The 13,877-nt window shown below is 40.9% G+C and overlaps 1 protein-coding gene across 1 annotated transcript; it reads left to right on the top strand.

Annotated features, from left to right (window-relative positions):
- The first annotated feature begins 2,257 nt into the window (after positions 1 to 2,257).
- Positions 2,258 to 2,967, top strand: LOC123106740 (ribosomal protein S7, mitochondrial-like). The gene has a single exon (XM_044528821.1). It carries the CDS (start codon positions 2,406 to 2,408, stop codon positions 2,850 to 2,852), a length of 447 nt encoding a protein of 148 aa, XP_044384756.1. The 5' UTR covers positions 2,258 to 2,405; the 3' UTR covers positions 2,853 to 2,967.
- Positions 2,968 to 13,877: the final 10,910 nt, after the last annotated feature.

Genomic DNA, 13,877 nt, shown 5'->3' with positions numbered 1-13,877 from the left:
GGAGAAAGTCTCACATTCACGCGGATAATCAATGGGCTATGGAGATGCCCACCGATTGATGTTAATGCAAGGAGTAGGGATTGCCATGCAATGGATGCACTAGAGCTATAAATATATGAAAGCTCATCAAAGAAACTAAGTGGGTGTGCATCCAACTCGCTTGCAACTGAAGACCTAGGGCATTTGAGGAAGCCCATCATTGTAATATACAAGGAAAGTTCTATAATGAAAAATTCCCACTAGTATATGAAAGTGAGAAAATAAGAGACTCTATATCATGAAGATCATGGTGCTACTTTGAAGCACAAGTGTGGAAAAAGGATAGTAACATTGTCCCTTCTCTCTTTTTCTCTCATTTTTTGGGCCTTCTTTCTTTTTTGGCCTCTTTTCTTTTCTTTTTTTTCGTCCGGAGTCTCATCCCGACTTGTAGGGGAATCATAGTCTCCATCATCCTTTCCTCACATGGGACAATGCTCTAATGATGATCACAACACTTTTATTTTCTTACAACTCAAGAATTACAACTCGATACTTAGAACAAAATATAACTCTATGTGAATGCCTCCGGCGGTGTACCGGGATTGCGATGAATCAAGAGTGACATGTATGAAAAAAAATATGAACGGTGGCTTTGCCACAAATACAATGTCAACTACATGATCATGCAAAGCAATATGACAATGATGATGCATGTCATAATAAATGGAACGGTGGAAAGTTGCATGGCAATATATCTCGGAATGGCTATGGAAATGCCATAATAGGTAGGTATGGTGGCTGTTTTGAGGAAGATATAAGGAGGCTTATGTGTGATAGAGCGTATCATATCACGGGGTTTCGATGCACCAGCGAAGTTTGCACCAACTCTCAAGGTGAGAAAGGGCAATTCACGGTACCGAAGAGGCTAGCAATGGTGGAAGGGTGAGAGTGCGTATAATCCATGGACTCAACATTAAGTGCACTTATCGAGGAGTGATAGGGCAGTAGAGTTTGAGGCAAAAAAAAGATTTGGGTGGCTATGGGTGATATGGGGAATCTAACAATTAATTGACAATGATTTCACCGTGATGTGCATTGGTAGCTTCAAGACAAAGGCATTTTCCATATGTAAGCCACAATTTCAGTATCTTATTCTTCTGAACCAGGAAAAGTGTTCTGGTAAGAAGGATGAAAGAAGAGTACGAAAAAGGAAGTCAAAAGTAGTAGTCTTTAACAAGGCTTTCCTTCATCAGCGTAAATATCCAAAAGTAGAGGCTTTGGTATAAACATAAATCCCATAATAGAGGGATCGATCAAACCAAGCACGGTCGCAAATGTTGTTATGGTGACCGTGCTCCTTTTTGGTATGATTTTTGGTATGGGTGACCTTTTTGGTTTGGCAGGAAAGTTTATGGGCAACAGGTCGGCACGAAGTGATTCATCATGTTCAAACATGAACCTTTCGCTCATTGGGGACGGTTTATAAATCATCAAATTCCCACAAATGGAATGAGAAGTGGGTCCATGTAAATGATCGAGACCTCGCAAACAACAACGTTCCTTCCCCATATGGAGTTCGGGACCCAAGGGCAATCGTTGAGTGAACTGTATCTTATTCATATTAGTTGACCTAAGCCGCACCATTATTGCAGGGGTGGGGCTCGGCCTCCGAACCGTACGTGGGACGAGTTTCTGCCTCATAGGGCTAGTGGAATGAGGCTGGAACCCATCAATATCGCTAAACCGGGAGAGTTGCTCGTGTTGGATTCAAAGTTTCGCTCTACCAAGGCAAGATATAATAGAATATAATCTAATCTAATATGCATCCAGCTTTAGCTGAATATCGTGAGTGTTCAGCGAAGTATGCTAGCCATTGGCCTTACGTTCAGGATACTCCTTTCTATCTTTGCAATGTTTGGTTATAAGAGAATGTTGCTCTTCAGAAAACGCGTATAGCGGCCTTTGTCGATGGGACAAACGCTCTAGTGTATGCATTACGAGGCAACTAGCATTTTGTCATGGAAGTTCGTGAAACAATGTCATGTCGCGACTCGGCATGTTAGAAGGAGCTAAATCAATAGGTGCCGGTGCTGCTACAATCGCTTTAGCCGAAGCTTAGCAGAAAGGTGTGATTCGTGATCTCGATCATTTAAATGATCCTATCCTTAAGATTGGTTTTGGAAGATATGTCAAACATTCGAGAATGCATTGTTGATCTAGTTAGGTTTCTAATTGTTGAGTGTGAAGTTCCGTTCTAAAAATATTCGTTTCGTTGGAAAAACCAACGCCGACGTCAAGATCAGTCTCCTTTCCTTTCTCTTTTCGGGAGCAGAGCTGAAAAAGATGGACAGTAACGATCGCGTAATATCAATTTATCGGCCTCGTCATCGAAAGCGGCTTCCAATTGCTCGGAAATTCTCAGCTATATGGGGGACTTTGATGGTGAGCAAAAAGAATTGATCAAGAAATTGGTAAACTTTCGCATGATCGATGGTAAAAGAACGAGAGTTCGTGCTATTATTTATAAAACTTTTCACCGCCTAGCACGAACTGAACGCGATGTAATAAAACTTATGGTTGACGCTGTAGATAATATAAAGCCAATATGCGAAGTGGTCAAAGTAGGAGTCGCAGGTACTATTTATGATGTTCCTGGGATTGTAGTCAGGGATCGACAACAAACCTTAGCTATTCGTTGGATCCTTGGAGCAGCTTTCAAACAACGTATAAGCTACAGGATAAGCTTAGAGAAATGTTCATTTGCTGAGATACTGGATGCTTACCGAAAGAGGGGAATTTCACGTAAGAGAAGGGAGAATCTTCATGGACTGGCTTCCACCAATCGGAGTTTCGCGCATTTCAGATGGTGGTAAAGTGATACCACATAAGGAGCTCTTCCTCATTCAGTCATACTCAACAAAAGTAAGAAATGTTTGACCCGGATCCTTTTTTCATCTTCATATAGAAAGAAAATCGGCCTTCCTCATACTCCCCCCTTCATTCATAGAGTTGGAGGAATGCACAAGAGGCCTGCCCGTTCATAATTGCATAAAAGAACCATTCTTTTTATGAAAACTCTTGTTCCAACCTCACCTCAGGTCGAATGAATACGAAAGGGGGATCAATCAAATCAATAAGCCATGAATGAAGAAGTAGTGGGCCTTTCGCCTTATTTCGTTTGACTCATGGAGCTGAGAAATCTACTTCAAAGAGAGGGAAAGAGTGCTAGTCTGAAAGAACAAGCAAGGGATGAGCGCACGGGAGCGAAATCCGTTGCGCCCACGCGCATATGTTTTCTTGCTGGGTAATTTCTCAGAAAGTTTTTGTGTTGTTGATTCCTATTCCTAGGTGTTGTGCTTTTTCCCCTATGCCTCCTATTGGTACTAGTGGAGTAGGATTAGCCTGTAATACAGAACCTATAGCTGGTGTAACCTTTCGCTCAATACTCAAATCTACAATTGAAGCATCTGAGGCTGTATCAATCGAGGATACACGACATAAGGAATTGTTAGATCTCCAAACTGAACTTCGCCTTCACCAAGCGTGGGTTTTCACTGGTCCTAACTAACGGTTGGCAAGCGATCCCCTATTCTGCATCCCGAAGATCAGACGGCCCAGAGCCAGAGCGATCATTCAAGCAAGTTACTCAGCTTGAGTTTTTCAGTCAATCAATAGATTGTGCAGTTTCTTAGTCTTTTGGTCCACGTCTTCATGACTTATAGAAAGGGTTTCTTTCTTTTACAAGATCATGGAAGCTTCAGAAACCATCCGAGATCTTCTGGAAACAAGAAATGTTGCATCAAAGGGTTCAGTGGTCATATCATAGTGAAATCGAGTTTCTTGATTTAGTCGATATCAAATTCCCAACTTAGAAATTCGAAAGGACTAAGATTCTACTTCTTCCTCAAATACTGGGAATGTGGATTCAAGTATGATATCACTATTCCACATATCTCAAGAAAATGAATTGAACAAGTTTGATGGCTGGAAAAGAAGATAGGAATGGGGCACCAAGGAAGGATTGTAGGTAGGGATGCCCTTAGATCCGTTCTCAATAGCTCGTGATAAGGCAAGAAAGCGAGTAGATAGCCTGCCCTCGCATTAAAGCATCGATCTAGTCCTCTATTAGATATGAATTTCCCGTTGGAAATCGAGGTACATACTCCAAAAATCCCTGGTTTTTGCCTTCGGTTAGCAACTCGTCTAAGTTTAAGATCGTATTCCATCTTCGTAAGGACATAGAAAGGGGTTTCGGTAGTGACTGTCCTATCAATAGACCGAATGGTCATCAGTTGCCCTCACGGCCTAACGCCGTTTTTGAGCTCCATCACATGCTTAAGAAGGACTTGCCGTGGAGCCAAGGCCTATTTATGAGCCAGACCTAGAAGATCACTGCTTTCATGCTGGTCATTCTAATCACTATGAGAACTTCTCCCAAAGAGGGTTCTTATTTCATTTCAGTAAGTAGTCGATTGAATCGGTTTCTAACCTAAGGAATGTGTTATTATAACCAAATATATCATCCAAGAGCCGATCTCTTTTTCATTAAGTATCATTAACAGACCGCTTGCTTACGAGCTTGGTAGCTGCCTTGGAGCCGAGGCAGACGGAGGAACCTCTCGAACCTGGAATCCACTTTCCACTTGTCCTCCATATGCTCGGGTCTGCTGTTTGACCAGTATCTAATGCTATTTCTTACTTCGACCAGACGGGCACTTTCGCATTATGCAGTGAGATCGCCTACTCCTCTCGAGGTTGGCATTTTCGAGTTCATATTTCATAGGTCACCATAAAAATTCCTACCTTTCAAATTAGCATATTTTTAGGAACATATCGAACTTTCATCCTGCATTATCTGTGCAAAATTTTATCATTGTTTAACTACTTCCTCAAACCATTCAATGCGCTATCTCCATCCTCTCATTCATCTCTATACCAGAACAATTAATTAGGCCCAGCCCTTCTATCACCGGCCTTGTTGAACTAATTACTTTCGTCTTCGTGCCACCTCAAAGAAGACATTTGATCATGGGCTTTTTTTGTGATGAGGCTAGTTTGAACTATGCTTTTTCTCCTTTCTACACCCCTCTTGACACAAGTTTCGCACATCCAGTTCTCTTATTAGAAACTCCCTATAGATATACTTCTTACTAACTGATTATGGCTTCCCTGACTAGAGAAGGAAATGTCGGGAGGAAATAGAGATGATAGGACCACCTGAATGCTGGAGATGACTGCTCGTCGTATTCCCTCGAGCAAAGCGGAGAAGAGAAGGGGGAAGAAAAAAGGTTCCTAACTCATTGGATAGCTTAATCTATTGGTCAGGGATCCCATCTTTCCTTTATTTAGGTGCCTAGACTTTTCGGGGCATAGGGTAGATTTCACAGTCCTTTAAGTGAATACGCCTTCTCTTTATGTATAGAGCTCTTAAAGAATGGATCAGGTCCTAGCAAAAAAGTCCAAGGTCTGAATACCAAGAGCGGTCAAACACAGTGATCGGTCCCGGTCAATGGGTAGAAAAGCCCGCCCTATAATCTGAAGTAGTCTTCGACTAGGTATATAAAATGGATAAAAAGAAAGAAGGGGAGGAGAGGAGATAGATGCATTTCAATAGGCGTATATGATATTGGAAAGAATGGAATCGAGTAAGCTTAGGCCAACCCATAAGTCATCTTTGTGTAACTTCCCATATGCCTACTTCTAAGCTAAAGTAAGGAAATAGGGTGAGATAAGCAAGAATGAGCTGAACGAAGACGTAAGGTTTGTTTAGATGTAGTCTTTGTGCTTTTCAAGTTGCTTCTTGCGAAATCAACTAAGTTCGAAAAAGCCATGCCTAGGTTTCCGGGAGTTTAGATAAGATATGTCAGCTGTTGGAGGATCAATATTATCTGGGGGATCCATATATTATGAGGGAGTATGGAGAGGGGGTCTAGAGATAGTACAGTCTGTAGTGAACCTATTCATTAAATGGACTTTTCCCTTACCTCTCATCAGCTTCCCTTTCCCTCGCCGGTGCAGTGCCATCTGGATACCTCATAAATAAATCAAGCAGGCCAGCTAGTAAGCGATCCCGAGGGGCTATCTTCTCTCCCATGCTGGTGCCTTGCTTAACTCAAGTATAAAGTGGAAATTAAAGCCAAAATCTGGGGTGATAAAATTCCATTTGAATCTTGAGATCCAAGAAGAAGGATAGCTTCATGAGTTCGTTCTGACTCCTAGCTTAGCTGGAAAGCTTTTGCTTGTATCTGGCAGTGGGTGTAACATCCATCATACTCACACAGAAGAAGGTTTGCTTATCTAGCTCTAAGGCAGTTATAATCATTTACAGAACCAGGGTTTGCACCTACTGAGGAGGAGAAAGGGCTGATGACCCATACTAGAACTCCAAGATAAGATCTTTCAGTCGATCAGACGGCCGAGGCCTTTAATAAGGTCCGGTTGTGCCAACGAGTTCTTCTAGTTATGAATCGCCGTAGGGAGGTAGCATTACATTTTTTATTAGAAAAATAGAGCTCCTCATAGAAAAGAATGGCGAAGAAAGTGTTAGAGTACTTTCTTTCTGTTCAGTCCTGGAACTTATTCTTTTCCGATCGACCTATCAACAGTACCGATCATACCCCGTCGAGCGAGTTAGGAGCTGCTCACAAAGAAGGCCGAAACCAGCTCACCTTGGAGGGTCTTCTCCCATCCAGTCAGAAGTGGAACTAAAGATTAGGATCGCGGGAAATAAACTGAAAGGCAAGAGTGGAGGTTAGCGGGTCTAAAATCTAGTGGGAACATTAGAGGTATCTTCATCATGAAATATGATTGAGATCACACGTAGTACTGACCGCAAGCAGCAGTTCACACTACTGCTTGTTGATTCAATCTATCACGCTTACCACAAAACCGGCCACAAAATTAGAAGGATAAGGTGATACCATGAATGACTTATTCCAGAGACGAAGTCTTAGATTCCGGTACTATTGCACTAGTATTCTGAATATTGATACCGGGGCTATCACTGAACTCAACGAACGGTTCAATCTGACGTCATGGAAATATTATACAGTCAAAGGTATGATTGCAATAGCTAGCATAGAGTATAAACCTGTTTATCCATTGGTTAACCATTGGGTTGCACATACAGTTGCATGTTATATACTATTACAGAAATATATCTATCCAAGAATCCCAATCTTGAAGGAGGGCGATCTTACGACAGCTTCCATCATGCCAGTGCTATACTTGGAAAAAGGCTCCTATCCAGAAATTGATGATACCCTTCCTACATCAACGAGCATCTGGCTCTATGATGAATCGGATCCTTCTCAAATCCTCCCGATTGATTATATAATCAATATAGTGTATAGAGAGATGATCCAAGTTGCTGAGAAGTATCATAAGAAACCTGTTTATAAAGTGGGTCTTAGATTTTTAGCGCCCGATTCGAAAAGAGAGGAGATTAGTGAGTGCTTATCTTCATCAGATCTTTATAAGATGCTTTATGACTCGTTGGAGATATCAGAAAGACTACAAACCCTAGTCTCTAGTATACCGAGAAGGCCAAAGAAAACGAATATAGCCGATACTCGGAAAAACCCCTACACCACTAAGCTACAAGATAAGTATCAACTAAAGCTTCCAGCTGAAGAGACTCTGACGATTCAAAACTCTAATCTAAAACTTTCTAATCGGATGAGGGTTCCTAGTATTTGGAGCGGATATCCAGACACGCGCAACACAATTCCCTCTATTCGGTCGATTTATAATCAAATAGTCGCGGAGAGGAATGAGAATGACTTCTCTCCTTGTAAAATTCACTATAATCAAAATGTGAAGAAGGTTAAGCAGGTTCCGGACGTTCCAACTCTCAAACCAGTCATTGTTGTTAATATGCTTACACTTTTATATAGAGATAGATATCAGCAGTTTAAGATACCACATTCAGGTGCGTTCGTTATGGTTAGAGCTAATCAACCTCTAGCTTTGAAGGATAATCATATGTTTTCCACTGACTACTCAACTATTATGAAGGTTAGAGGTAATCAAGTATCTGTTTTGAAGGATAGTCATATGTTTTCTTCCGCTAATGACTCAACTCTTCTCGCTAAGTGTCTAACCGAGGGAGGTAGATGGTTAGTATATAGTTTGTTGACCAGTTTAACTAGGAGAGTGAAAAATGAAAGAAGGAGTATTCACGTTTATTTAACGAATTTCGATAGAGATGATAGTTATCGTACACTAAGGAATTGTTTGATACATCATAAACATGAGTTCAAATGTTCAACGCTTACGAGATATAATAATATCTCCAATATGAGGGTGTATTCAGCAGTTAATAACCGATTACTTTTCAAAGTACGGGACTTTAATGATCTTTTATGTTATATCCAGGAAGATGAGTTGGTTGATATGTTTTGCCGACAACACAGTTCTAAAGCTTGTAACACCGAGACGATGTCAATACACAATCTAGTAGAGAAAAAACAGGAATATGTGAACTATATGATGCATGATATTATGCTGTACGCAGCTATAATGCAAAAAGCGCAAGAACGCTATTGGATGAATTTCTAGATGGACCTCTTTTATAAGGAAAACTTTGCAGAAATGAAAACACCTAATTTCACGGTTAGCAACATCTTGAAAACTTATTCTTGTTCGTGTCAAGAAGTTGAAGGGGGGGAGGTCGAAGTAGCGAATCCGTCAATTGAGTCAAATACGTCTGATTGATAGTAGGATTGCTAACTAAACAACCGTAATTGATTTTTAGTGTATTGCTAGTTATGTCTTTGGTACGCTGACTCTCTGCATGAAGGTGATAGGAGCGCAGTCCTTGTAAACCACATTATTATTATGAATGCACAGCTCTGTACAGGGTCTATATGTAGGTTCTAACCTAATCCTACATGCGTTTCTCTCATCCTTTATCGTTTCCCTCACATCATCACCCCTTTTTCTTTTTCGTATTAAGAAGGGATTTATTGAGAGGTTTTTAATGTGTCTTCGATCATCGAGCAGGATAAATGATAAATCGGTAGGTTTTAGAGTAGCCCTATTAGGTTGAAATCAATAATGCCCTCGCCCGTAAGAGTTATCCGGTAAAGATATATAATAGCATTGTGAATGGTGATGTCAACATGTAACCGTAAAGATCAGAAGGGGCGATCTATACCTTTCTCAACAAGGTCGTACACTAGGCGTGCTAACAAGCCCTCCAACCTCCCGTCATCTATACACTCCATCTGACATAGGAAGGTTATCCCTTCCATTTATCGGGTACTCGAGTTATGGTGTAAAATGGGGGCCCGGTTTTATACACTCCCGGGTAAGTCGGTTTGTGCTTGTGTCCTCATAGAGTTCGTTTTGCCCTTGACCTAGGAATAGAGTCATGACAAAGGATGAGGCACGCGATCGTTTTTGCTTCCTACGAGCGAGCGCTGCCAAATCAACAACACTTGTTTGACGTTATGCCGATTGCTGTAGGATGTTGACGGGAAGGCATCGTCGACTCTCTCTTCCATGTTTAGGTACTGTCTGAATAGGGTGAGTAAATCGTTGTATTTTATCCTCTAGAAGAGTGAAATATGACGAAGAGCGGTTCGAATGTATATAGATGGGGAAATTCCTATGGCTTCTATTTACCACTATCAGATAGAGGGCATAAATCTCTTGATAGCCTGTTTACTCAACTACCATGCTTAGCTAGTCTGTCTGTGGGGGTAGGAATAGGGTAGTCTCCCCTTCTTCGTAAGTAGCCGAACTCGGATCTTCGCAACTATCAAAACTCGAACTCAATAAAGCTTCTGAAAGTGGTTCCGTGTTAAGCGACTCACTCTCATTGAAGGAGTATCGCCCGATGCAGATAACAGCGTTGAAGTGGAACTAGCCTTTTCTTTTTCCACTAGATTCGAGGTTACAGGACACGGAGTAGACGTCAATCTCTTGGAAATGTGGTTCATCTCAAATCTTCCCATTCTTTCTTCTATTTACGAAGTGGTATACCACCCTCTGTGCATGTGGAGCCATCTTTTAGATCTATGACGTGGATCTAACAACAGCAAAAACACGTGCGACATTGCTATTTACCCCTATGGCATAGCTAGGATTGTAACGAAGCCTTCTATCACAGATAATCCTCGCTATTCTCCACTTCAATACACCCATCCGCTAAAACAATGACTTTTCTTTCATGTGGGGTACAAACCAGACAAGGGGTTGTACTATTCTCCTCATTGAGAGAGTCGATTTTCCCAGGAATACCTACATCTTCTAACAACGATTCCAGATCGATATATGGTTCATCCTTGATTACTATAATCACTTCTCTACCCAACCATGAGTAACTAACTCCTGGATATGCCTTCCATATCTTCGAGTCAAATTGCACCCTCAAGTAAACGTGAAATAGCACCCGAGAGATTTCTCCTATCTCTGGGACATACTCCCATGAAGCATCCCACCCTTTATCCTGATAGTAAAAGGGGTTGTTTAACAACATTCCGATCAGCGCTTCTTCCATGCTACTCAACCCATCTACATAGCTTAACACAACTTTCTGAAGAGTAACTTCTTCACATTCCATAATGAGAAGCCGATCTTGTACACTCTTCTTACATTCGTTGACATCTTACTAATATAAGAATAGTGAGCTTCCTCAAGATCTTCCAACTCGTAAATGTTGTGCGGGTGACCTATCAATTCCAATAGACGTTTTGATAGTGCCATCAATACTAGTAAATCTACGCCGCACCCCGCTCTCCAAACATTAGTAGTTTGGGTTTCCGCATCATAATATTGGTGTGAATACCCTCGTCTATATTCACCATGGAGGAGAGCCTTGAAGGCGTGAGGAATTTTTGTTAGAGAACAACACTCTATGTTTGATAACACATAAGGATTAGCTAAAATTGCTTTAACGGCGCGCTCCATACGGAAACGGAGGACTCCCCGACTCTCCCATCCCTTTGGGTCGCTATTATACATTGTCTCTACTGTTGACGCTAACCGATATGCGGGTCTTCTATTCAGGTATATACAATAGCTCCTTCTACCATTCCTATTTATGCTATATAAGATATCAGAAACTCTAGAATTGCTTCCATCCATTCCCATACTAATTATTCCTGAAATACCTATCTTAATTGATTGAATTTGAAACTGCATCCTCATCTGTTTTTGCCTCATAATCATTTTATTATTCGTTCCCTCCTTTCAATATGTTGCTGAGAATTTCTGAGAGATTTAGGTCTGGAGGAACTACACCAGTCCCAATGCATACTCCACCAATTATTAGACCAAATCCGATGAGAATACTCCCCCAACCCACATTATTACTATTGCTGTCGGGCACGGGACCCTCACCCCCACCATCTGCTGCTGGAGGGAGAGGTATGCCGCCCTCCCCATCTTCGATCCCGCCATCAAAGGGGCCGTCGTTGATGTTTTTGTCGTATATGATATGAGGGATGTCATCCCTTACAGTGGGAGGATCCATAAGATCTGAATGCATATGCTCCCACGAAATTAATGACGATCCACCCGTCGCCCACCCTAGAAATGGTTCAGAATTTCTCATAATTTCCATGAAATTACCCATCCCTGATATGAGTTCCAGAATCGCAGCATCACCTTGTGTGATACTCAACAATGATAGTCCCACAACAGCCTAACTGGACACTTGCGAGTAGATTCCCATACACGTATCTGTAACCCACAGACGTATTATCCATTATGACAAGGGCTTTAGTCTTCATCGCTAGAGCATTGATACCCCTATGCATCCGGAACCAGTGCAATTGGTGTGATAGTTCGTTATGCAAGTGTTGTATCGCTATGTTATATTCAGGAATACGACGATCAAAGACTCCTTTATCCTAAAATATTTCCTTCATCGTTCTTAAACACATGAGATGATTCAAATATGCCATATGCCATATAAATGTTGGGTTCCGCCCGAATTCCTGCCAAGACTTTCTCTCATTAAAATTGATTTCCCTCACGACATCAGGATTTCCTAGATGAGGATTTGCCCTTTTAGTGTAATCGAAACAGCTAGTCTTATAAATGAAATCGTGATTACGCTCCATAAACCTAATGAATTTTCGTTCATAACCAGTATAGCCACTCAAAGATAATGAGTGTGACGCACTAGAAATCTCCACGCCGCAGCACTTCGGTTTAGCCGTGCTTAGTTTCTTCAGCCAACCGTTGAAATCATTAAATGCCCCCATTTCTGGTATCATCTCATACGGTTCATAAACTCTCCTATTATCAATAAGTAGATTTCTGAAATACCTGGCATAACTACCAGAAGCAGAAAGAGGTGTTTTCTTATATAGTGGTGGTTGAGTATTCGTCGTAGGTATACAGGTCTCATAAACAGAGTGGGGAGACAATTTTTGAGTCATTTCGCTTTTGTTTCCTTCATTTTATCCCCTTTTTAGCGGTGGATATTCAAGTTATTAATCGCTTACGATGTGAATAATATAGATTCAATATCTAATGAGGTATATATTATTGATAGTAATCATTCAGCGTCTAATAAGCGAGATGACATAGAAGAAGTAGAGATGGAGATCAAATCGACTTCTAGTGAAAAGGGTAAAGGTTTTTCTATAGTTAGTAAAGAGGATTTGATTGCTATAGGAATCGTCCTTGGATCGGGGGCATACGGTGGTGATGACGGTTCAACTGGGTCAGATACTTCCGCTACTTCATTAGGGAAGATGAATAATATCTTCGTTCGTTGTTCAAAGATCAACAGTTTAATCCACAAAATTAGCTGTCAATGTATATCTGCTCTGAAACATTATCCAATCATCGATATTAGTGCGACATGGGCTTCGTTAATCGATTTATTGTGTGCTCTCGGAGGTGCTATACAAGGTTGGGCTGCTCTATATGAAACTGAAATCGTGATAGCTTATATAATCTATCTGTATTTAGGGGAGTATTTTACTAAATACCGGTTTGATATCAGTCATCGCGTAGCTGGAAGTGCTTTTGATTACAGTGTTTTTGATAGACCGAATACTTGCATAGTAAAGGCACCTAAGAAATTGTTATTGTTTGACAAAACTCTGCCCTTTTTTGCAAATTGGCCTGCATCTTCGACCATTCCGTGGTCTACCATTAGAAATAGGTATTATTCAGTTAATAATTTGAATAGAATAATGAATTCTTTAGGTTTAGTGAGTATAAACAAGTTAACTCTGTCGTGGAATGAGATCCATAACACATATTATGGTTCTAGGGTGAAATCCCTATTTGCTGAAGGGTACACTAGACTATTAGTTCAAGTTACAACAAGGGCATATGCACATAAATTCGAGGGGGGTAGTTTCTGCACTTTCCATATCCTCGTTTTATTAGGGATCGGGGTAGTTGTTTGGTACAAATTTAGTGCACAAGATCCACTTACTCTACCACTAGAGGATACGAAGCTCCACTTGTTCGAGCCATTCAAACATTATAGTTCCGTAGTAGAGGGTTATAATAAAATCACATACTGGATGACTGAAGATGTCGTGGAGATAGTTTATAACAATTATAAACCTTCTTGTGAACCTTTTTGCCGAATAGTTGAGGTTAATCAATATGATATGGAGCATCTGGCTCAAAAAGAATGTATGGCTTCGATTGGACTAGCAATCATGATTGCAACCTTTATCACTACAAACGTGATTATACCTATAACACTACCCCTTATACAATACTGAAAGAGGGCATATTATAAAACTATGTTTTACCTAATGAATTTACGAGCTATTTTACACCTGGAATTTATAAGCAAGAGATTTATACTCTTAAAGGGTGCCACATAATCCGTTGAGGGGGAATTCGGACATATAGTTCGAGGCATAATTTGTCGAGAATTCTGTATTCTGAGACTATACTAGAGTCGTCATCTAACG

This window comes from Triticum aestivum, chromosome 5A (assembly GCF_018294505.1).
Source record: "Triticum aestivum cultivar Chinese Spring chromosome 5A, IWGSC CS RefSeq v2.1, whole genome shotgun sequence".
Classification (NCBI taxonomy): Eukaryota; Viridiplantae; Streptophyta; class Magnoliopsida; order Poales; family Poaceae; genus Triticum; species Triticum aestivum.
The sequence above is the reverse complement of the archived record's forward strand: the minus strand, read 5'-3'. Positions and strand labels throughout refer to the sequence as shown.

What these genes read in the sequence shown, in the direction of transcription:
- LOC123106740 (XM_044528821.1), top strand. Translation starts at nt 2,406, where the DNA reads ATGGGGGACTTTGATGGTGAGCAAAAAGAATTGATCAAGAAATTGGTA.